The sequence below is a fragment of the Enhydra lutris genome, unplaced genomic scaffold (assembly GCF_002288905.1).
Source record: "Enhydra lutris kenyoni isolate GAN:26980312 unplaced genomic scaffold, ASM228890v2 scaffoldscaffold29, whole genome shotgun sequence".
In the NCBI taxonomy this organism is placed as follows: Eukaryota; Metazoa; Chordata; class Mammalia; order Carnivora; family Mustelidae; genus Enhydra; species Enhydra lutris.
Genome location: NW_019154113.1, coordinates 3,548,625 through 3,574,444, shown reverse-complemented (window position 1 = coordinate 3,574,444; position 25,820 = coordinate 3,548,625). Strand labels below are relative to the sequence as shown.

At 35.7% G+C, this 25,820-nt stretch overlaps 1 protein-coding gene and 1 pseudogene across 6 annotated transcripts in view; one reads left to right on the top strand and one right to left on the bottom strand.

The window, feature by feature from the left end:
- LOC111152592 (tight junction protein 1) overlaps positions 1 to 25,820 on the top strand; it is a 250,919-nt gene that overhangs the window by 197,384 nt on the left and 27,715 nt on the right. For all 6 annotated transcript variants that reach the window (XM_022511098.1, XM_022511100.1, XM_022511099.1 and 3 more), the window contains 10 exons: positions 1,538 to 1,641; positions 2,229 to 2,397; positions 3,192 to 3,339; positions 16,896 to 17,035; positions 18,204 to 18,309; positions 20,939 to 21,089; positions 23,577 to 23,685; positions 24,619 to 24,838; positions 25,299 to 25,483; positions 25,585 to 25,680. In XM_022511098.1, coding sequence (XP_022366806.1) covers positions 1,538 to 1,641; positions 2,229 to 2,397; positions 3,192 to 3,339; positions 16,896 to 17,035; positions 18,204 to 18,309; positions 20,939 to 21,089; positions 23,577 to 23,685; positions 24,619 to 24,838; positions 25,299 to 25,483; positions 25,585 to 25,680 — 1,428 coding nt within the window. The remainder of the gene's footprint in view (positions 1 to 1,537; positions 1,642 to 2,228; positions 2,398 to 3,191; positions 3,340 to 16,895; positions 17,036 to 18,203; positions 18,310 to 20,938; positions 21,090 to 23,576; positions 23,686 to 24,618; positions 24,839 to 25,298; positions 25,484 to 25,584; positions 25,681 to 25,820) is intronic.
- LOC111152697 lies at positions 14,003 to 14,758 on the bottom strand (annotated as a pseudogene).

Here is a 25,820-nt window from a genome sequence, read left to right as displayed (position 1 = left end):
TGTATTGCCTTTATCTGTCCTTCTCTCACACTTATATTTGCCCCTACTGTGTGTGGAAGTTGCCAGAGAGTGCAGGGACTATCTCTCATTTGCTGCTTTTTTATCCACAATGCCTGGCACATAGTTAATATTTACCTAAGGAAACACTTGGAGTAAATGAATATAAATGAATATATGAGGATTATTTTGAAGTCATCTCTTTATTGGTCATTTATAACTTTTTAATCTTTTTTTTTTTTTTTTTTATTTTTTTTTTTTTTTTTTTTTTTCAGTTTTTTGAGAGTGAGAAAGAGCCCATGGAGTTGGGTAGGAGCAGAGGGAGAGGGAGAAGCAGGCTCCCCACTGAGCAGAAAGCCTGACACAGGGCTACATCCACGCCCTGGGATCATGACCTGAGTTGAAGGCAAATGCTTAACTGACTGAGCCACCCAGGTGCCCCGTAACTTTTTAATCTTAAATAAGGAGAAGTTTGTCATCAATACTGTATTCTTTTGTGGTATAACAACCATTTATTAAACACATATACTTGCCTGCCTAGATCCCCTCAAAAGTCATTTTATTTTTTTTACCCTGATTTTCTTGCTTGTGAGCGCTCTTTGTGTATTTGCCTTAAGTTAAGCTGTAACTCTGATGTAACTTATAGAAGCTTGAGTTAGCCGACCTGCTACCCATCCCATATTAAAAACAAAAACCCCAAGATCTTTTGTTTTGCCCCCCCCCCCCCCCCCCGCTTCCTTAATGCAGAACGACACAGTCCTTTTCTCTCTCCTGAGAAAACCAGGAGCAGTGCTTTTCCTGTTGTTGTTATGTTGTTGTCATTGTTGTAGTTTACAAACAGAATTCTACAGTTTTGCAGGTCCCGGGACAGTGTTCTGGACACTCTGGTACCTTCCGCAACTCCGACCATTTCCTCACCCACAGATAGAATTAATGTTGCCTTACTTTTGGATACTTGATGTTAAAAGGAAAGGACTGGCATTTATAACTCCTTCCTGTATTTGCTCAGCTAGTTGAAGCCTTTGCACTAATACAGAGTTTATGTCCTAATGCTCTGCATATGCCTCTCCAGTGTTAGAGGTTTGTAGGATTGGAAATACTTTCGCTCTAGGAAATTGGAGAAAACAAAAACAGTGTATGCTTGGTAACACAAGTCATCAATAAAATTGCCAACCTCTCCAGAGTTTTTCCAACCTCAGGCAGTTCACTTTTTAGAATTGTATTCATTAAACCTTCTGAGAAGCTAGTGTTTTATTACAACATAGAAAGAAATGGTCTGTTCTTCAGGGCTTTTTTCTCTGAGTAAAATGGAATAAGGTCTGTCAGTCTTTTGCTGGAATCCCATAACTTCCTTTGCTTTCATGTTGATTTGCACACTTTTGATGATTAGAAGATATGTCCTCTTTGCAGGGTAGCTAGGAATAATTTCTTATTATTGATTGTACTTAAAAACTCAATGTGGTGATTACTCTTATGCTTTTAAACTCTATTTAAGTCTCGTAGCATTTTACACTAAAGACATTTAAATGTATTCTTTCAGAATATGGTCTTCGATTGGCCAGCCATATATTTGTAAAGGAAATTTCACAAGATAGTTTGGCAGCAAGAGATGGCAATATTCAAGAAGGCGATGTTGTATTAAAGGTATAGTCCTGTTCTTACATTTTAAGGAATTGAAATAGAAGACAAATTCTAGTGTAACCATATAGCCTCTGCTAATGTTCAAAGCAATTTTTCCAAAAAAAAAATTAAAAACTAATGTTTGGGACACTGGATGGTTTGCCATTTTTAGTGGACAAAAATTGTTGGTCTGTTATTACATGTCAACACTGATGTCTTTCTTTAGTCATGGAGTCATCCTGGGCAAATTAATCGCTACAAATGAATATCATTCACTTTTTAGGAGCTACTTTGTAGGTAGATACATCTAGTCTTACATAATAAGTGTTTTGATAACTAAATATTATTAAAATGTTTGTTAGTTTGCTTATAAGTAATAGAATGTGACAGGCTTGGTGATACTAATTTGGGTTTTCTGACAAAGCAACAGCGTATTAAAATTTTATTATTTCGGGGAAGAAGAGTACTTCGATAATACAGGAAAGTATAAAGGGAATATTTTGCTTCTTACAGCAAGCCAAGGATAATTTAAATATTCTTGTTCCATAACATTAAGTTAACATTTGTATTTTTTTTCATTTATTTTCAACCTGGTTTCTTTTCCGTTGCAGATAAATGGTACTGTGACAGAAAATATGTCACTGACAGATGCAAAGACATTGATAGAAAGGTCTAAAGGCAAGTTAAAAATGGTAGTTCAGAGGGATGAACGCGCTACCCTATTGAACGTCCCTGATCTTTCTGACAGTATCCACTCTGCTAATGCCTCTGAGAGAGACGGTGAGTACAGTTCTGTTTGCAGAGCCCCTTTAAGTGACCTAATGAAGTAGTAGGAAGATTTGATGTGTTTGAGTGAAATACTTTTGTACAAGCCAGACACCTTCAAAATCTAAGAATTACAAATCTATATATTGGGGGTAGAGGGTTTACTTTTAGTTACTTTCCAGTTTTATTGAGAAAATCCGCATATATCAGTGTGGAAGTTTAAGGTGCATAGCATAATGGTTTGATTTATGTATATCATGAAACAATACCATAATATGTTTGGTTAACTCCTATAGATAAAATTACAAAAAAAGTTCGCCTTGTGATGAGAACTCTTAGGATTTAGTCTCTTTAATAGCTTTATATATACCATACAGCACTGTTAGCTGTAGTCATTATGTTGTACATTACATCCTTGGTGCTCATTTATTTTGTAACTGAAAGTTTACATCTTCCTCTAATTCCCCGTATGCCCCTCCCCCAACTCTCCGGGTAACCACAAATCTGAACTCTTTTTCTGTCAGTTTGGTGGTTGTGTGGGTTTGTGGTTTTTTTGTGGTTGTTTTGTTTTGTTTTGTCTTTCTCTGACTTACTTCGCTTAGCCTATGCCTTCAAGGTCCATTGATGTTGTCACTATGTATTTTCTGTAGGCAGCTCACCATTTTTATCGGTGGTTGATGAAGTTAATGCTTAAAACATCAGTTTTATATGAAATTATATTTAGTAGCTTATATCTATTATCCCTGGAGTACCTTACATTTACTATAATCATTTTATGGGAAAATAAATAGCACCCTTTTACCTAACAGACATTTCAGAAATTCAGTCACTGGCATCAGATCATTCTGGTCGATCACATGACAGACCTCCCCGCCACAGCCGGTCACGATCACCTGACCAACGGTCAGAGCCTTCTGATCATTCCAGACACTCTCCACAGCAGCCCAGCAGTGGCAGGTAAATCACACTCTATCATTAATATAGTTATGTGTGCTTGATACATGTTTCTGGTATTGCTTACAAATAAAACTAGAAAATAGATTTTCTTTTGATTACCAAGTTTAGGTAGGGTTTTTTGTGGGTTTTTTTGGATTTTAAAAATCAATTTAGGGATTATCTAGAAAACCAGAGGTCACTGAAACTTCTTAAAGAATGAAAGAGTAAATATTTTAGGTATGCAAGCTACACAGCTTCTTGTCAGTACTCTGTCTTTGTAGCACAGAAGTGTAACTGTAGACAGTATGTAAATGAACTGGCAGGGTCGTGTTCCAATAAAACTTTTTATAAAAACAGTTCGCCTTAAGCTGGAATTTGCTGATCCACAGCATTAGAAGATGCTAGCTAGCTTATAGAATCTATTGCTTGGGAAAGTTAACTATACCAGTAGTTCTTATCTAGACAGTTTAATCTAGACTTTGTTTTCCCTTTTAAAAATACACTGGGTATTGTGTGTAAACAATGAATCTTGGAACACTGCTCTGAAAACTAATGATGTATTTTATGGTGACTAACATAACACAATTAAAAAAAAATCTAATAAAAATAAATACACTCTCTGGTATTTATCCCAAGGGGTCTGGTATGCCAGTAGTATATGACTTATCTGAGTTTATATGGTCTTTGGGATTGCATATACATTTGAGAAACTGAAAATTATGGCCCTTGTCTCTAGAAAAGGGCACATGTACACATATATGTAACATTTTACATAAAATTTGTGGACATTCCCAGGGCTCTGTAGGCTACCCAATTGATTTGTTGTTTTTAATAATAATTCATATGGAGATCTTCAGGAGGCACTTGAAAACTTGATTGGAACAGTTTAGGATTAGAAATAGTTATTCGGGACTTAACTTGCATGGAGGTGTTAGCTCAAGCCATAGATGTCACTGAAGTTTGGAGAGGCCAAGTGCATTGGGGAGTGCATTCCTTAAGGAAGGTGAGGAGGCAAGAAAGAAGGAAACAGAGAATGGAAGAGTATCTGGCCAGAAGAAAGCCTTTAAAAGATTGTCAAAAGCCATAGTAATATGGTTGTGCACTGTTGGTTTTAGAAATTTGTGAAGCTGATACTTTCTAAATTTCAATTTTAGGTTTGTAAATTATATTAACTCTGATCTTTATTTTAAGGTTGTAATGATTTTTTAAAAAGGAATATTAATAGTATTGTCACAAGCCAGTCCTGGTTTATCTTATAGCTGATTATTATTTCTAACTGCTACAAGTTAATATGTTAGTTCTAAAAATCTTCCTGACACAGCATAGATGTTACCTAGAAAAGGATTGCTGCCACAACACATACACAGTGATATAACTAACACCCTTGGATGATTCATGGGAGCAGCTATAATTTTAACACATTTCTCTCACCCAGAAACCATGCTGGTATCAAACAATTTGGACATGATTTTCCTTTTAAAAAAAAATCCAAATTTTGACCGTTAGTTTTTATTGTGAGCAAATTCGAAATTTTAGAAAGTTTTTTTTGATGCCTACTTTTTTCATTTTAGAGTTCATTCACACTTGGCATCTGTAACTTAAAAGTTGAGGGATTTTTAGGAAAAGATTTTTTATATTACAGTTGGGATGTTTTAATTGGGAACCTCAGGTATTCTTATGGGTAACACCAGTTAAATGAGACCTTTTAAAAATGCGGAATCCTGGGCCCTGTTCTCAGATAGAGGCAAGGAATAGTGGGTTTTTTGTTTTTTTTTTAAAGTTCCTGGTATTATTCTCTTCTCTGCACTACCAGATTTAGGAATATGGTTAGAACATGTAGCATATACTAAAGAAAAGAGAATACTTCAACTGCAGAAGACCCAGAGTCTTCAGATTATTTCCAGATATTTGTGCTGAAAATTTAATTCCTGAGAACTCTGTGACCTGGCCATAGGCAAGATATACATTAGTACCAGTTACTTAAAGGTTTTATTTCTTCCCCTAAAGTTCATGTTAAAGTCCAAATAACTGTGCAGTTGTAGAGGATTATCCCATGTTGAGAAACAATTTAGACGTTAAGAGTAAAATCCTGGTATTAAGAAACACCATGGGTCCTGTACAGCATTCCATCATTGTTATGACCTACTTACATTCTTCTACATGATGTTCTTTCCTGAGAAAGCAAACATTACATGGACAGACTGCTTGAGAAAAACACATTAGCTTATTAATTCATTATAATTAGGTGAGCAGTGTATCTTCACTATTGTCTAGAACAAGGTTTGGCAGACTACAACCTGTGGGCCAAATACAGCCCACTGCCTGATTTTGCAAATAAAGTTTTATTGGAACCCATCCTTTAATGGCATAATTGGGAAGTTGCAACAGAGACTAAGGCTCAAAGAGCCATATAAGGAAAAAGTTTGCCAGGCCCTGGTCTAGAATGTTAAAATAGTCTTGTTTTTAAACTAAAAAACAATATACGTATGGAGAGATTTTGACTCATTTTCTTATACCTTTCTTACACCTTATACCTTGATGTTTGTTGCCAGGTTTGTTTTGTATTTTATTCAGTAATGTTTCAGAGCCCACTCTGGGCCAAAACTTGGATACTGAGAGAGTCCACAGCTGGTGGCACTGTTGCATGGTGATTACCAAGTAGCTTTCACCGAGAAGATTCTTTTCACTGATCTCGGCGTGATCCCTGCACATGTAGAGAGTATTTGATTTGCAGGCTGTGTTCTAAGCTTCTGCTGGGTTATAGTTTACTCTCCCTACTGTGTAACATTCAATTTAACAGATCTGTTTTATGACTTTTCCTCCTTTGTAACAGCATATGTTTACCTTTTTTGTTCTGTCCTATGAACTGTTACAATAAAGGTGACTGTGGTGCTACTGATTATCATAAAAGCAGCTGCAGTTCTGAAAAAACTCTATTGTGGTAAAAGCTCAAACTAAGCTAATGTTGAATTTGGATTGTAAAGATTATGTTTGGTATTACTTACACTCAGGCATTCCATAAACTGACAAAGTTTATTTAAGGCCTAAGTTGTTGTCCGAAGTTTTTAGGGAATGTATTTTAACAAATAGAAAAGGTTTAATTTATATTTAGCGTATCTTTAATAAAAATGGTTGCTTTTAATAAAAGCACTTGAAAGCAGGGTTTTAAGAAGTTTGAAACTTTGTAACATTTTTAAATATTCTCTTTATTCATTGTTTGTTTCTCCTGAGAGAAAATGCTTACACTAAGTTCTGAAGTTAGTGGTTTCAGTATTGATACCGTTTATGATACAGTAAATGCATCATGGTAAAATTGAATTTCTAGACTGAATGTACGTGTTGAGCCCAGTTAAGCTGATATATTTGGAATGAAAACTATTTATCTATATGGTCCACCTTTTACTATCAGCCTTTTACTATACAAAGTTGAATTTAAGCTCATGATCTTTTTTCCAGGAGTGCCAGGTAAATCCAAATACTTATGCATATAGGGCATATAATGTATCTGCTTAAATGCCTTAGAGAAGTCTTGGCTTTTAAACTAAAGATCATTATTTTTACTTACACACTTTATGATTTTTGTTACCTTCCATAATTATTTTTTTAGATATTAGAAAGCTATAAATATTCTTTAATTCTAGTATATATAGTATCTGTTAGCTATTGCTTGGTTCTCTCTGGAACTTTGCCAATAGGCTAAAAATTATTGGGACATTTATATGTATCAGTTGGATATTTCTTTTTACTCTTTTAAAATGTGGAGAAGTGCCCATCTTCTGGTGAATTTCAGATTTTGTTTTCTGATTTTGGTTTTAGTTTTTTGTCTTAAGTAAAGCTTTTATTCACCTCCTATTTAACAGATAGATGATTTATTCAGAACAAGATTTACATGTAATAATGTTGGTAATTAACTTGGTGTAGGTGCTGCTTTTTCAGACTATGCAGTCCCTCATGTTGGTTTGTTGGTTTGTTTTTGGTTTCTCCTTCATCTGTGAAAAAAAGGGCCAGGTAGAAAGATATGATTCTTAAAGTGTCTTAAAGTGTCTCAGTGAAAATAATTAATGGATTAATGACTTCCTCCTCTTGGCTCCTTCTGCCTTCCAGTCAGACTAAGGCAGTTGGTTGTGAGTTGATGCAGCGCAGTGAACACTTTACAGTGAAGATTCAAAGATTTTTTTTTTAACCAGTGATTTTGATATTATCTTGCTAATTCTTACTAAACTATTTATTGATATCATGTATGTTATCAATATATAGTTATAAATATATGCCCTGAACAGTCCAGGCAAGATCCATGCTGTCCTCGAACTTTAGGGCTTATAGCCAGGTGAAGAAAGCAGATAAGTAACTTTGAAATATGAAAAGTAATTTCCTTTAGTAATAAGTACTGTAAAGAAAATCATGGTATAGTTTGATAGTGAAGATGGAGGGAACAGTATTAGATAACATGATCAGAAAAGGCTTCTCTAAAGTGACCTCATCTTGAAATGAGTAAGAAAGAGCTCTCCCGATTGAAGATTATTACAGAATAAGAATAGCACGTGCCATTTCCCAACTTCTTAGAGTAACAGCAAGATGACCTGTGTGGATGGATCACAAGAGCAAAGGAGAGAGTGATTACAGTTCTAAGAAGTTTTTTCTTTTGTTTTGGAAAAAGTTATTTCAGTAGGAAAAATATGAAAGTTTTTTAAAAGGTTGTTTATTACTTGAATTGGGTTTTTTGGGGGATAATTTTCTTTGCCTAACATTTCAAAATGAGTGGAATACTGATGACCTACCCTGAACTTTTGTTACTTAGATTAAGAACCAAATTGTTTTCAGTCTTTGGGAATTTTAGGTTACCAGGTTAAAATTCCAAGCTGAGGCTTTGTCTTTGATATGCTTTCTAAGAAGCCAGGCCGAGGAAAGACCTTCCTTGGTGCATTTCTCTAGTAATTAACTAGAAGCCCAAGTGTAAGAATGTGTGTCAATGAATGCTGGTCAGTTTTAACTCTTAACGGGAGTTTATGGATCTAAAGGTAGAAAAGCAGGCTTAAATATTATACTTTAGAGCCACAGTTTACAAAGTAAAAGTATGAATTTTATTTAATTCATCAGCTCTTACACAAGTACAATATAAAACATAAAATAAGATATTTAAAAAATGGACTGGTAATATGTGTTAAAAACAGCAAATAATGAAAACTCTTACTTCCAGATTTAAATAATGTAGAACAATCTTCTTTTGTCCTTTTGAGGCTCTTCATTAAAAAATGAGTGTTGTACTGTTCTCTTGTAAAATCAACCAAATGTACCACTCAATCAGATGATTGTTTTACTGAAAGAGTACCTACGTGAGTCAGTCAGTTGAGCATCTTGATTCTTCGTTTTGGTTGGGTCATGATCTCAGGATCGTGGGATCGATCCCCACGTTGGGCTCCGTGCTCATTGGGGAGTCTGCTTGGGATTCTCTCTAAGATAAATCTTTAAAAAAAATAAAAAGATCATTGACTCCAAATATTAGCCCAAGTACCTGATAATCATTATACCACTGATGAAGGCTTAACGATGCTATCTTTAAATTAAAAAAAGGTCTTCCTTACTCCTCATTATTAAAAATTGTGCATTTCTACAAAAATCAATTTGAACAACAGATATGTTTTCCTTCTAAATCATTATCATCATCACCATCATAAATGAACATGTAAGATGAGAAACTCTATACGAAATGATAAGGATCATAAAAGCCTGTATCTGGGTTATCACCTGAAAGTCATTTGTCATAATAAGCAGTATAGATACTCAAATTTTTTCAAAAACATATACACACACACATATGTATGTCCAGACAGTAGATTACAGTATGTAAAGAATAAACTTAAACTGTGGGAAATTAGCTTGTAAATATGCAAAATAAGTATAATTATTTCCTTACTTTCTCAGCATACCACCCTTCATTTCTGTGCCCAAGTATCAGCTTAGAATCTCTGCATCTCTCTCCCTTTGTCATCCCTAGAATTCTGTATATGCCATGCAGAAAGAGATCATTAATATTTTATTGCTGTTAAGGAGAAACTACAATGTATAAATATCATTTTGTTTCCATATAAAGTTTAGAAGATTGAGCAATGGGCACAACATTCTAAATAGTCAGACTTGAGTGTGCCTTTAGTTTTTCTTTCTTTTTTTTTTTTAAATTTTATTTATTTGACAGAGATCACAAATAGGCAAAGAGGCAGGCAGAGGGCTCCCCGCTGAGCAGAGAGCCCGATGTGGGGCCTGATCCCAGGACCCTGGGATCATGACCTGAGCCAAAGGCAGAGGCTTTAACCCACTGAGCCACCCAGGCGCCCCTCGTTTTTCTTTTTCATGTCTTCTAGCCCTCCCAGCTGAACTCTTCTGTTACTGGAGAAAATCTGTGGGATATGGTTAAGTTGATTTCTAAACATATCTTTATTGTTAATTATGGCTGAGATAGTCCAGTAGCCTTTAAAGGAATAAGCATCTAGTTTTTGTTTTCATCCTAGGTTCTATAGGTCTTGCCTCCCTTTATGCAACAAATGAGTTTCTGAAAAGAAAGTATAAGCCTGTTTAAGTCATTTACCATGCAATAGGAATTTGAAGTTGGTTTTATAAAAGGATGTTTTAGTGGAGTGAATGTTAAGCCTCAAGTTTATTTCCTATATTAGGACCATTTTTAAAATAAGGCATTACTGACCAGTCAGTTGAGAAGATGTTTGAGAGCTAGAAGCCTGAAAGAAAGCTGCATGAAGAACGGGCAGTCTAGCATGTTTTGTCAAACAGGGTCCAGTCAAGACAGAAAGTGGAATGGGGAGTGAACCCAGCAAGTTTAATGTAAAGAGATTAAATATAAGCAGATTGGTGTAACAGGATTAGCTAGTAAGAAGTGAAGGGAACTCTAAAGAATATGAGAATCAGGTATATGAACACCTGCTCCCCTTGGTGCTGTGTTGGAATGCCAAAGCTCCCCCTACGCATCCCTGGGGCTCAGAGCCAGCCATGTTGGGAAAGGCACACCATGCAGGCTTCACTGAATGGCGGAGAATTTGACTGTGGTGTGTCACCAGAAGAATGTGCAAGAATTTTTCCTCTAGTGTGCTTGAAAAAAGGAGTTTCCTGGGCAAGTGTCTTGTTAGAGACCTTCTCCTGCGAAAGCATCCTAGGGAAAGACTGCTGACTGCTTTGTGCTGTGAGAGCCTGCTGAAGGAACACACACTAGAACCCAGAGGGAGAGCCCCGGACCAAGCCACCTGCCCTCTACCTATAGGCCCAAACACTTGTGATTTTACTTATACCCGAAGTTTTTCACTTATAACTACTTGTTACTCCTTGCTGATCTGATGAGAGAGTATGTTACTCTGCTACCCAGTTTACACGGTTGACTGGGTAAGGCTTAAAGAAGGCTGTTTACAATGAGTCCCTTTATGTGAACTGTAAAAACTCTTCAGAGACTGTGTTCCACCCCATCTCTTAATAACTGTCTCCCACAGAGTTTTTAACCAGCCCAGAGCTTCTGGGTAAATGGATCACTGCCGTAAGATTGATGTACAAATGAGAACTCTGGAAAATAAACGCTGTCTCCTCCCGTCCTGGGGAAAAACAGTAATGCCCTTAAGAGGATCTTTAGGTCTTTGAGAATGTCTTAAATGTCCGTCTCAGCTACTTGGAGCCAGAGTATGTAGATAAACATGCGTCTGACTCAGGACAGATGTGATTTTTGTATAAAGTCAGCCTTCCTCTTAATAGTAAAAAGTTTTTGTTTTTTGTTTGTTTGTTTTTGGGTAAAACTTAGATACTGTTTCAGAGCCAGTTGGGTAGAATCATATATGGAAGATTTGAGGAAAATGTATTTTCATTGTCACAGCCTTGCCAGTTTCTTTTGATAAGCACCACTGATTATAGACTAATTTGGTGTGTTTGGATTTGGTTTTGTCTTGCAGTAGACATAATGATCACATTTGCTCATAATAGAACTTTATAAATGTTTGGAAAATCTGATTATTGTATTCCTGTACTGTAACTGTAGATCTGTATTGCCCAACATCATTGCTGCTAGCTAGCCACGTGTGGTTACGGAGTGTTTGAAATGTGGCCAGTCCAAATTGAATTTTAAATGTGATATAACACATTGGGTTTTGATGACTGTGCACACACAAAAAGATGTAGATTACCTCATTAATAATTTCATTACCTAATCAAATAATATTTTGGATGTAATGGGTTAAATGTATTCACTGATTTTACCTCATTTCATTTAATACAGATTTCAGAAAATTTGCAGTTACATAGATGACTTGCTTCATAATCCCGTTAACAGCACTGCTCCCGATCTACATGTATTATTGAATAATGCCTCCATCTTTTGGTAGATAACAGAAATGCACTAAAAAGAGAGGTGATTCTCCAAATATTAACTGTATGGAAAATTTCATAGAATAATATGAGTTCCATCCACCTGAAATGTTATTTCAGTCATAACAGTTGTTCCGGGGGGGGGGGTGCTGGGCAATATGGTATGAAAATTAACCAAAGACGACAGTACTGGCAGTTTTATGTGATGGAGCAAGAGCCCTATTGCACAACAAATGACAACTTATTGGTTATCATTACAGAGGATGTTTGCATTGGAGTATTATAAATGCTTATAAGTTACCAAGATGGTGGTTATCATTAATTTCAGTCATTTTTAAATTTAGGAAGTTTAAGTTATAAGAAAGAAAGTCAATTGTAACTATTTGTTTTTACATCTTTTTAAAACAATTTAAAGTTTACTTGTTGCAGAGCAATAAATCTGTAGAACTATTAAAATTATGCATTCTTTAATCTCATTTTCTTTAAAATGTTCATATTTGTATTTTTAATGCAAAGAATATAAGGGGAGTCTTCTGTTTTGTACTACCCTTTATACTCTGAGGTTCCTAGAGCAGTGTGGGGATAAAGCTTAATTGTATTTATTTATTCTTGGACTAATTGTACCTGAGATTTTATTATATAAGCAGTGGCTAAATATTTTGACCTTTTGTGATTTAAAAATAGTTCATTCTGGTTTGATTTAGAAAATACTTTGACTTTTATAGTACTTCCTAAAAAACTGGTTTATCTACATGCAGCTCATATTAATATACATAACTTAAAAAACTAGAGTATACCCCCATAGAAGTTAAGTGACTAGAAAATAGAAACTATGAAAAATGCCTTGTGGGTTTTTTTTTTTTTTTTGGTTTTTTTTTTTGTTTGTTTTTTAATGTTGTGTTAGTCACCGTATAGTACGTCATTAGTTTTTCTTTTCAGGAGAGTAACTGAAAAAACTTTTTCTTGATAAGAGACTGCTAATAATATGTATTAATAGAACCAAATTATTTGTTTAAAGTTAGACTTAATTCTATTTAAAAATACTAAACATTTTAAGATGAACATTGTTTTTCTAAAATATTTTAAAACATTTCAGTCTTTACTCAGTAAGTCATGTGTACATATTTTTGTTGTAAAAATTCAAATAGTATAGATAAACCTCAAATTCCACTTGGATTCTCTTTTATCTACTTCTCCCTCTGCAGGAAAACACTGTTGCCTGTTTGGTTATACCCATCTGGGTCTTTCTCCATGTGGGCATGTGCACACTGGTGTATCTGTAGAGCTCTGGAGACACTTCTTGATGTCACAGCAGAGATACTCTGCGGCTTGTGCTTCACATCTTGTTTCAGAGTTATTCTCATGTTTTTACACATAGCTTTCTTTCATTGTAACTTATTTTAATATGTTTTTGTCTCCCATTATAAAAGCATCGTATGCTTATTAGAACAAAATAGGCCACCTCCACCTTACCCCATTTCCCACTGCTCTTGAATTAAAAGCCTTTCTCCGTGCTTACACATACTTTTACAAATAAAAGTAAGGATCATATGTAGAGTTAGCTCTGCGTGATTTTACTAATTTATGTGTGTTTGTGTGTGTGTGTTTGTTTGTTTTGGTGGGCAGCAAAACAAGGTTTATTGAGCCTTAGCAAGACGAGATAGTACAAAGCTCCTGAGGAGGTAGGGGACGCGAGACGGTTGTCCTATGTATGTTTTTAATAATTGAAAAAGTTAAGACTCTGCATATTATTTTCCAGCTAGCTGATTTTACTTATCAGTACAGGGTAAACATCCTTTGAGCTTATTCTTTTGGTGAGAAACTTTACCTATTATGGAAATTCTGATTCTAGGTGTTTGCCTGTGTGGTCACTATTGTTGTGTAAGCATCTTTGTCCATGATTTCATATACTGGCTCTTTTTGTTTCCGAAGTCATCATTTAAGAGTATTATTTTTAAATGTTTGTGAATAATGCCGATCATTTCCAAAAGTAATGTTTGAGACTACACTTATTTCTCAGAATTCCATGTTTACCAATCTGATGGTTGCAAATTGGTAACTGTTTATTTCCAGTTGATGGTTTCCTGATTAGTGGAGCTGCGCATCTTTTTATGAGATTATTGATGGTAGTGTTGCTTCCTCAGTGAACTGCCAGGTTCATTTCTGTTGCTTCTTTCTTTCTTTCTTCCTTCCTTCTTCCTTCCTTTCCCTCCCTTCCTTCCTTCCTTTTTTCTTTTTCTTCTTTCTTTCTTTCTTTTTTTTTTTTAAGAACATCTTAAATTTTTAATCCTTTCTTTACAGGTTACCTAGACCACTTTTGATTAAGAAAACTCTAGAAAGTTAGTAACTGCCACAAGCAAACACCAGGCGGTGGCACGTGTCCGTTTTCCAGAGTCCTGCTTTGTGGGGTGTCTAAATGTGTGGCTTGGGGTCTCTGCTCACACTCGCTGGAATCCATCGTGGCAGAGTTTAGTCCACAGGTCACTTTCCCCGTTTTCTTTGTAAACTCTTCAGGATTCTCACAGAATTTTTTACCGTTCCCAGAGTATACTTCAGGTAGGTGAGCCTGAAGTGAGTGCTCGGGCTGGGGTCATTCACCAGTGCTATGTGGGACTGGATTACTTAGTGGGTTTTAATTGCTGGCTTCCAGTTTTTAGCACTAATTACTGGGCAGACAGACTGCCCCTTGTCTTCAGTGTTGTGATAGATCTTTGTTTTAAATGTGACTGCCTTCGGCTCAGGTCATGATCCCAGGGTCCTGGGATCGAGCCCTGCATCTGGCTCTCTGCTTAGCAGGGAGCCTGCTTCCTCCTCTCTCTCTGCCTGCTTCTCTGGCTACTTGTGATCTCTGTCAAATAAATAAATAAAATCTTAAAAAAAAAAAAGTGATCTCTTGTGGTTTGATTGGGTACTCTGCTGGAACACTGATTTTGATTCTGAAGTCCCCCTTACCATATGGAGCGTGGACAGGAACAGTGAGCCCTTGCCAAGTCAATAAATTAGCTTCATCAACCTGGATGTTCTGAAAGTTTTTCATTCCACGTTTGCGGATTTCTTCAAGCTCCATCAGCCTCCTTCTGGTTGCCATCTTGGATCTGGTGCTGCTGCTTTCCCAGCCTGTTGGTCATTTGTCTGTTGCGTTATTCTTTTTTATTTCTTCATCAGTCAGTAGTAGCTCTTTTGGGGAGTGTGTTGCAAATATAAGTTTTTATAATATCTTTTCCTTTGCAACTAGACATTTTTAATAGTGAAATGTTTTCATCTTTATGGCTTCTGGATGTTTATCTTACTTATATGGGGAGATCTCCCCCAATCTAAGTTTGTATAGATTCTCTCCAGGCATTTTACAGTTTCTGATGTTATTGTTGCTGGCATACTTTTCCCTTTCATTTTCTTCTGGATGATAGAGGACACTGAGGAAAATCCATTGATTTTTTTTTTTTTTTCAACATAGTCTTAAAAACATAGTTTAAATGTAGTTTAAAAAACATAGTTATAATTTTCTTTATGTAATTTGTTTCTTATTCTTTATACTCACTAAAATTCTCCCCAGTATTTCAAGCCTTACTAGCTCATGATCATATCATCTGAGTCTTCAAAATAGTGGTAGATAACCATAGTTAGTATTGGCAGGTATCACTGTGTTGTTACTGACTTTAGTGTAAATACATTCAGCATTTCCCTGTTTAATATGGTCTTAGCTCTTGGTTTTCGAAAATAGTCTCATAACTAATTATATTGTATTTTTGCTTTATTTGTGATTTTTATTAGGAATGGCTGATGAATTTTTTTTTTTACATTCCTGTTTCACCAGTATTTTTTTCATACAGTATTTGGATGTAATAATGAATTATGTGATAGATTCCTAATGTTAAGCCAGCCATGTACTTGTGAAATAACCCTGATGTGATCATTGTAAAATGACCTTTTAATGCATTACTGTATTCCCTTAGCTGGCCTTTTATTTAGAATTTTTTCTTCTGTTTATAATTTAAAATGTTTTTTGTGTTTGTCCTGTCATTGTCAAAGTGTTAAGGGTACTGTTAGCCTCAGATTGAATCACTGATAGAATATTGAAAAATTTTTTAACTACACAAGATTTTTATGATACTGTTCTCTACATTACTGTGCATATTTGGAATTTTCCATAACAAAAAGTTTGAAAAAAAATGCGTTCTTGGACATGTATGTGTTTCTCTAGGATAAACCTAGAAGTGGAATTACAGGTTTTTGAGTGTTTGCCTAAGTAACTCCCATTTTGCCCTTAGGTACTTATACTTGTTTACATTTATTTACCATCCCTGTATGAGTATCTATTTCTCCATGTCCTTCCTTAGGTTTTATGTTATCGTGTGAAAGTTCTCATGAATGATAAGACAATTAAAAGTTATTTTAATGTGCATTTTCCTAGTTAGTAGTGAGGGTGAACATACTTTCATGTTTATTGTTATCTGTGTATGTATATTTTTGGTGAATTGTCTCTTCCTAATACTCATTTTTCTCTTGAGTTGTCTCCTCTAAACTGATTTACAGTTCCTTATATGTTCTAAATACCAAATTCTTCATGTGTTACTAGGCCAATATATAAATTGGTCAATATGGAAACATTAAGGTATTAAACTCATTACTTACATTGAGTTGAACTATATGAAATTGCTTATATTCACCTGTTAGAACCAAAAAATCCCATTTCATTTGGCTTAACCAAAAATATATTTTTTAATTACTTGAATTTTAATGCAGTCACTGTTGTTGGTGTATGAGGGTTTTTGTGCATTGAGTCTTTAACAGTCCTCTATTTTTGATTATACAGATTTTTAAAACATATATTTTTGACTTAAATTCCATCTGAAATCATATTTTTGTCATTAACATGCATAGAGATCTAATCTTTTAAATTGTGGACATTGATCCTAACATCATTTATTAAATAAATAGCATGTTCTTTTCTCACAATTCTTAACTGCCACTTCCATATTAAATTTTACTATTGTGGATAGATTCATCTATTTTCTATTTTGTTGCTTTGATCTGTTTTTCCGTTTCTGTGACAATACCACTCTAGTTTTAATTACTAGGTTTTTATAGTATTTTGATAGCTATTAGAGCAAATCCCTTGTCATAGTTTTTCAAAGGTTGCTTGACTGTTCTTAGACTGTTCTCTTACAAATGATATTTACAATCATCTATGTGTCCCTAATTTTTAAAATTTTACTAATGTGCAGTCTCCGGAGCAGAGAAGAAGAGAGAATTTCTAAACCTGGGGCTGTCTCAACTCCTGTGAAGCATGTGGATGATCATACTCCTAAAACGGTAGAAGAAGTTGTAGTTGAGAGAAATGAGAAACAAACACCCACTCTCCCAGGTAAGCCTAGCAAAACACTACGTTCAGAAAATATTTGCAATCAGACTAAATAAAATAATTGTCAGAATTTATAGACGACTTAAATATGCTTCAGTGATTTTGATTATTGTTATTTCTACAGTTACTACTATTGCGTCTCCTACTGTGTTTGAATTTTTCTGAATCTGACTTCCAGTATATTCCTTATGGGTATGAGGTTGGCATGGATCAGTAGGCTTTCATGAATTTTTAAAAAATTTTCCTGGATAGAAATTATTCATAGTTAACAGCTATTCACAGTGAGTAAAGTTGTTCTCTAGCACTGCTTATTTAGGAGAAATATTAGATTGGCTTAAGAAATTTTTTTAAGTTATTTTACCTATTGAAGGTGTTTTCATAAATGCTATAAGTTATAATAAGTTACACACTGTAGAGATGTATATGAAACCAGACATAAGAATCTGCAAGTTTCCAAAATCCATTTCCTTGAAAGGCCGGGATATTTGGGTTCTATTGTCTCTCAGTTCCTTCTCTCAAATCTTTTTACTCTGCTTGTTTAGTAGCAAGAATGTGGATATTTGAAAGCAAATTTTACCACAGTGAAGAAGACTGCTTTGACAATCTTAGAGAAATGATGTAGGGATTCTCTTCTCTTTTTCCTCCTCTTCCTCCTTTCCCTGCCCCTCACACCCCAACCATAGACTTTTTCAAACCCTAACAGCTGAAGCTTTGGAAGGCACAGGTAACCATGTAATATGCATACTTGCTATAAAGAAATCAGAATTTATAACTGTACTCTGTACTCTAAAATATATAGTATGTATGTTCCTTATTAAGTTTTCTGAGCTTTTTGCTGATGAATTTTTATGTATATATTTTGTGGGCTTTTGTTGTTTGCTATTTTCCTGGTTGTGCTTATATTATTATTCCAGTTTTTTTTTTTTTTTAAGATTTTATTTATTTATTTGACAGAGAGATCACAAGCAGGCAGAGAGGCAGACAGAGAGAGAGGAGGAAGCAGGCTCCCCGCTGAGCAGAGAGCCCGATGCGGGGCTCGATCCCAGGACTCTGAAATCATGACCCGAGCCAAAGGCAGCAGCTTAACCCACTGAGCCACCCAGGCGCCCCTTATTATTCCAGTTTTTAATAAAGCGATTCCTGCACAGTTTTTAAATTTTCTTTCTTTTAGAACCAAAGCCCGTGTATGCTCAAGTTGGACAACCAGATGTTGATTTACCTGTCAGTCCATCTGATGGTGTCCTACCTAATTCAACTCATGAAGATGGGATTCTCCGGTAATGCGATTTTAAGCTTGTGTTGTCTTCTCTGTCCATTATTCCGCGTTCTATAAAGTGAGAATTCAATTGCATATCCTTTTTGAAAGAGTGTATACCACTTAATGTTATGATTGTTTTATTTCAAATTATTTATATGATAGAATTAGAAATTAAAAAACAAAAAAGAAACTTTGGATGTTGACTTTCTCTCATCACTGTCACCTACTTAGTTTTTAGGTCGGGAATTACAAAAGTTAAAAATTGTTTTCTGCTTAGAAATCAGAATTTTCACAAGTTTTCTAATGCCCTAGCATTTAAAAAAAAAACAAACACCAGTGTTTCTCCATTCTAACACTGTTGAAATTTTGGGTTGGGTCCTTGTTTATTGCATTGTGGAATGTTGAGCAGTATCCCTGACCACTAGCTGCCAGTAGCACCTCCCAGTTGTAACAACCAAAAACGTCTCCAGACGTTTGCTAAATGTTTCTTGGGGACAAAAATCACCCTTGGTTGAAAACCTCTTCTAGATTAGTTAGCAACTCAAAAGTAAGTTTTTTATATTCTATACCTTTTACTGTTCTGTCTTATACTTAATGAGATTGAGATGTAAATTTCAACAATCTTCATCATCAAATTAGTCTTTTGTTGCTTCTGTGGTGAAAGGGACATGATGTGACCAAACTGTTAAGTGGGTTAGATGTAGACCCCTGATCTTACTTGTTTTCTTTGCTTAAGGAAATTGGGTTGTTACTGTAAGACCCAGCTAGATAGATAGAACTCCTGAAATAGATGGGTAAGATAGAAGGTTAAAGTTGTATATTGTTATTATCAGATAACTCATAATTCAAAATTTTATAAATTATGAAGGAATAGTTTCCTTCTTTTTCCTTTCTTCAGAATTGCTTGAAAGCTTTTATAACTCTTTAAAGTTTAAGAAAACTGGAATGATTAATTCCAGAGACCTATTTCTCAAGAGAGCCCTGAAGAACAGATACTGAAGAGGATTTGAGGTTGTGGGTAGCTGGTCCAGGAAACATTTGATTATTTATTAAAGTCCAGTGACTGGATTTGGGGCAGAATTGGTTAAATGGTTTACTTTTTCTTACTACAAGTAGTTGATGTAATACCGGTAAAGCAGAGTATAAAATGTCAGTCATCTGGGCTACGTGACCCTGAGAGTGGGCTTAAAGCTGTCCTTTAAAAAGACAGATTTTACTAAAGGATGCAGACTACAGTCAACGATTTTTACTTTCTGAGGCACACTAGATCAGTCTCTGTTACAAAAGGACCACCAGGGATCTGGAGTCTCAAGGACTTTGAGGAAGTGTTTCAAAAAGCTCTCTATATGATTGGTTTGGAAGAGGAGTCTGTGAGCAGACTCTGGACTTACCTGGAAAAGTAGGACACTGTCATATCTAAGCGATTCACATGGCCCATGATAACACTGGCCAGTACTTTCATGGAAGGAGGAAGGGTGTCACCAGCCCTGACAATGAGTGACTTCATCTAACCTACAGGCTCTGATGTTTACATCTAGTAAATGTTTGTTCCAGGTAAGGAAATGGGACAAGTGTGAATACCTTATAAGATCCAGAAGTGTAAGGTGGTCTTCAGTTGTTTGAAAGAATTAGACCCTCCTCTCTTTCCTCAACTCATTCATTCATTGATTTGTGTTTTTTATTTTCTATTGGCTTCTAATCATTTGTTCATTGTTAATTAGTGAATTAAGAGGAAAGGGACTTTTTTTGCACTTCATGTCAGAATAGGTAATAGGATTGTGTGTCTTCTTGAATAGAAAAGTGGGAGAGTTATGGAAACCTAGATGGGTAATTTGTAATTATGTATGTTATTTGTAATTAATTACCTTAAAGAGTGGTTTGCATTTATGATCCATTTCTCCCTACCCATTCTTCTATGATGTCCTTTAGTTGTTATTTCAGGGCTAGCACAAGGTTTTGGCACTACACTGATTATAAAAGAATGTGCATACATTAATTCCTTTTCCATTCTCTCTCTAGTAAGAAAAGGGCAGAGATTGAATATGTGACTAATCCAGAAAGGCTGAAGGCTGATAAGTTTTTTATTTAAAATCCAAAGGGGCTGCAGAGTAAGTGATCTGTGTCAGAGTGTACCAACTGCCACGTTTAAAAACCACTATCTCTTGGATGTGCAGATCACGTGCTTGGAGACTCATTTTGATTCCCTGGTATTAGGAAAGTTTGTCAATTCATGCTTCCGTTTCTACCTTTGAAAAACTGTACTGCTCAGTTATTCTGTATAGATGATATGGTATAAATTGGGATGAAAAGAGTGGAAGATGTTTTTAACTATTGCAAATGCCCCGTATGCATCCAAGACACTAAGAGTTGGGAAAATATTATTTTTATAAAGTAGTTTTATTAATTAGTTATAAAACAGTAATTGCATATTAGATATTTTAAAACTCATTGTTCAGAGAATAAAAGAAAGTGCCAGTAAAGCTGATTTGGAATTCTAATACTAAATTGTATTCAGTAAATAGTGGTATGAGGGGAATTTCAGAGATGATGGTCTTTGTTTCATTCTGAGTGTGGTTTTCATTGTAGCGATTTATTGTAACTTTTCAAGCTTCTCTTAACTGTTTCAAATGAAATATTTGTTTTAACAGGCCCAGCATGAAATTGGTAAAATTCAGAAAAGGAGATAGTGTGGGTCTGCGCCTGGCTGGTGGAAATGATGTTGGAATATTTGTAGCTGGTGTTCTAGAAGATAGCCCTGCAGCCAAAGAAGGCTTAGAAGAGGGTGATCAAATTCTCAGGGTATGTCAGTATATCAGAGATATGGTTTGAAAGTACTTAGATCTTTAGAGAAAGACATCAAATACAGCAAACCTATTATTATAATTCAGTTGTAATCTCAAGTCATAGTCTCTTGAACCAAATATCCATTCAGATGAGGAATCCGTTCTGGTCTTGGTTATACTGACCTCTTCCCTTCCCATTTCTGCATTTGGTCTTGTTTATTGGTGTGATATGTGTTACTACAGGGTATGATCCTCTGGTTTATTTCAATCTCTGATGTTTGTAGAACTTACCAAAAAAAATAAAGGTCTTAGATCCCTATGATATCCACCAAGTAGTCTTTTTAAGTTCAACTAGACATTCAGGCTGGCAAGACTGACATAGGGCACAACTTGCCATCAGTTGTCACTCTCCCATGGGAGAGGGAGCCATCTTTGCAGCAGTCCACATAGCCGTGTGGGGCTTTCTTTACCCTGGAGATGGCTTACCTGCAAGGAAATGGGGATGTCCAATGGGCAAATGTGTCAGCTGCTGTGGCTCTGAAGCTTCATACCCCACAAGAGACAAGACCAGTTACTGAAGTCAGAAAGCCCAGCTTAGGTGTGGTCTCTTTTATTTTGCTGTTGTTGTTTTTCTATCTTTGCCGTAAGTGATGCTGTCTAGTCATATAGTATCATTTTTATCTGTCTCCTTAAAATATCCAGATGTCCTGGCAGAGAAACTGTGTCCGGTTTAACCCGATCATATCTGTTCAATATGAGTTCCTGTTTGCTCCACCTCTCCACCATAGACTGTCATTGCTACCTCTCTTCCGGTCTTCCTGCATTTGGGCTACCTCCTGCTCCCTATCCTGGCTTCAGTCTCCAACTCGGAACCTTGCTGCTTTGCTCATGTTTTTCTCTTTGCCTCTCCTCTGGCTCTTCATCCGTTCTCTACTGTCTTACTTCTCTCCTTTTGCTGTTGAAATTGTTGTCAGTCCCTGCCTTGCTTCCTTTTCAGTCATCACTGTCCTGAAGTTTTATTATCCGACTTCCATCATAACCACTGCTCAACCTGAAGTTTCATAAGCCATCATCAACCTAATGGCACCGTCAGCTCTCGTTTTCCCTTATTTCCTAGCAGTGTTTTGACTGTCTTAAATAATCTTTCTTGAAGTGCTTTCTTCCTTGGATTCCATAACACTGTCATTCTGGTGCTCTTTTAGTCTTGTAAATTCTTTCCACCCTTCCTTTATGGTTCTTCTAAAGCTTGGAGAATGTCAGCAGCTCGCTGCTTCTCTCTTGCTACAGGTCTCCATCTCGACTTTGAGGGCTCATGTCAGCAGCCCACCATCAGAATCTTCACTTTGAGCTCTCCTGAGTCCCCTCCCCACTGTATGAGCTACCTATGGCCATTTTCCTCCTCCTCTCCTTTCCCTTCAAACTTCCTATAAAAGTCAAGCTATCATCTTTGACTTACTGGCTTCCATCTGACATTGTACTTTGATTCCTCCTTGTGATAATACATTGTACTCAGATACAACATGGAGAGTGATGTTCACTACACTAAAGAAATTAAACAGACCTCTTAACCACCTCATATCCTATTGGAAATAGTCAGGGCATACATACATCATTTTTTTTTTTTTTAAAGCTCTTACTTTCCTTTTTAAGTAAGCTCTACCCCCAACATGAGACTCAAACTCACAACCCCGGCATAAGAGTCACCTGCTCTACCAACTGAGCCAGCCAGGCACCCTTATGTACATCATTTTAAAATTATTTCTTAATAATTTACTTTTGTTTTATATCATAAAAGTAGTGCATGTTATTATTATTTTTTTTAATGTGGAAAATTTTCAAAAAGTAAAAAGAAGAAAATCTACCTGTGATCCTGCATATAGTCACCAGTAACATTTTGATAAGTTTCCTTTGGTCCTTAAGAGCTTCTAATATAAGTACCTAATGACTTTGCAGACATTGAGCCTACATCATACAGATGTTCTTATAGAGTTGGGACAATGCATGTGCTGTCTTATTTTTCTTATTTCCTTCTGATTTCTTTTTCAGAATCTAGTAAAAAGGCTCTATTTTTAAATTCACAGAATTAAAATCTTTTTTTTTTGAGGTATACTGGTATACAACATTATATTAGTTTTAAGTTACATTTGTGGAGTTTATAATTTCAAAATTTAAAGCCAGAAGGCTTATAATAATAGATACTTGGAATTAGATGTTGTCTTTTTGGTCTAAATTGGTTGGATATTGCAGTAGATGATCATTAATGCCAGGATGCATTGTGGCTACTCTTTAAATGAATTTACACCTTTACTCAGTTTACTTGGTTTCTACATATTTTAAATTAGAGTTTATTATTTTTCTCCAAAGGAAAATCGGTTTTTTCCCTCTGAAAGCTGTGATGTTTCCAAATTACGTAAAGTCTGAGAATCTTTGTTTTCTGTGTAGATAAGTATTTTCATAATCTTAAAATATGGCCAAGAATAATTTGTGAAATATATTTTAACAGGTAAACAATGTAGATTTCACAAACATCATAAGAGAAGAAGCCGTCCTTTTCCTACTCGACCTCCCTAAAGGAGAAGAAGTGACTATATTGGCTCAGAAGAAAAAAGATGGTGAGATACTGTCAGAAAATGGAAAAAATCTACAGAATTCTGAGAACTTAAATAGGGATTTTCATTTCCATTTTTAAATAAATCATTCAAAGTTGAGTGATAAATGCATTTGTTAATCTCAGAGTTCAAGTCACTTAGAGGTACAGTCTTAACACTCTGCTCTTTAGAAAGCGTAATTATAGGACCAACCTTTATGACATTCTAGTTTAAGTAGAGTGCTGTCCAGCTCTTCACAAGGCATAGAAAAATCCTAGTTGTTTATTAGCCATCAGAACCATACAAAAGTATACAGTCACCTTCCAAATTTTTTACTGATATTGTCTAAGCAATACATTTTTGTTAGCATTAATTAAAGAGAATGCCTAATTTTCTTTGATTAGGAAGATACACTTTTCAGTTAGAACAGGGTTTCTCAGCCTCAGCACTATTTTTGTTTTGGGCCAAATAATTCTTTTTTGTAGAAGCTGACCTATGCCTTATAGGATGCCTAGAAACATCCCTGGCCTCTATCCACTAGATGCCAATAGCACACTTACCTGATCAAAAATGTCTCCAGATATTGCCAAATATCCCCTGGGGGAACAAAATTACCCTCATTTGAGAACCACTTATTTAGAAAATGTGACTGTCTGTAATACTTGCAGCAAAGTTAAGTTAGATGATAGAAATAGAACTGTGTGGTTAAGGACAAGTTGCTTGATCTGTTTCTGCATTACTTTTCCTCATCTGCAAAATGGAGGTGCTAAACTGTCCTATTTCATGAGATAATGGTGCTGTACCTGAGATAGAATGCCTAATGTGGTATGTGGATCCAACATATGTTGAATGCTGTTGGTTTTATTATTATCAGAGCATCTTCACATAATCTATCTCTTCAGAGTAATTTCTTATCTTACTCGCTATTGATAATGTTTTTGTTTTGATTCCTTTTAGTTTATCGTCGCATCGTAGAATCAGATGTAGGAGATTCTTTCTATATTAGAACCCATTTTGAATATGAAAAGGAATCTCCCTATGGACTTAGTTTTAACAAAGGAGAGGTGTTCCGTGTTGTGGATACCTTGTACAATGGGAAACTAGGCTCTTGGCTCGCTATTCGAATTGGCAAAAATCATAAAGAAGTAGAACGAGGCATCATCCCTAATAAGAACAGGTATGAATGTTTGGATACTTCTCATAAAATAACTTAAGCAAATGATGATGGAAGACTTGAATCCCACTGGGAAATTTTGGCAATGTAAAGAATTAGTTTTCATTATATTCATAGTATCTATGACTGACTTAGTTGTACAAACGATTTTATTTTATTTTTGTATTTTATTATTTCTTTATTTTAAGTAGGGTCCACGCTCATTGTGGAGACCAATGTGGGTGGGGCTTAAACTCACGACCCTCAGATCAAGACCTGAACTGAGATCAGGAGTTGGACACTTAACCCACTGAGGCCCTCAGATGCCCCAGAACTTCTTTATCTTAGTTTAGCCATTAAGATTTAAACTACATGTAGAGTTCTGTCCAGTATTTTGACATTTTGTGTCATCTATGGGTCTTTTTCCATTTTGTTTTTCAAATATATTTATCCATCTGTCTGTCCTCTATTCTGTCTTGTCCAGGGCTGAGCAGTTAGCCAGTGTACAGTACACACTTCCAAAAACAGCTGGGGGAGACCGTGCTGACTTCTGGAGATTCCGGGGTCTTCGCAGTTCCAAGAGAAATCTTCGAAAGAGCAGGGAGGATTTGTCAGCTCAGCCAGTTCAAACAAAGTTTCCAGCCTATGAAAGAGTTGTTCTTCGAGAAGGTGATTTATTTTTTATAGAGTAACCTTAATACCATTAATGTAAATGTATTTAAGAAAGGAAAAGTATAAACTGTGTTATTTTTCCTTTGAATTTCTCCCAGCTGGATTTCTGAGGCCTGTAACTATCTTTGGACCAATAGCTGATGTTGCCAGAGAAAAGCTGGCAAGAGAGGAACCAGATATTTATCAGATTGCAAGTAAGTGGCCTTACGATGGACTTAGATGAGGTTGAGGGTGTTGCCTTACTTGGTACTCCTCTAAAGGAAAGGTCTGACCATTCATCTAGCAGAAATAAAACTTTCTGTAAGTGAAAGTTTGCAGTTTACCCAGTTTATTT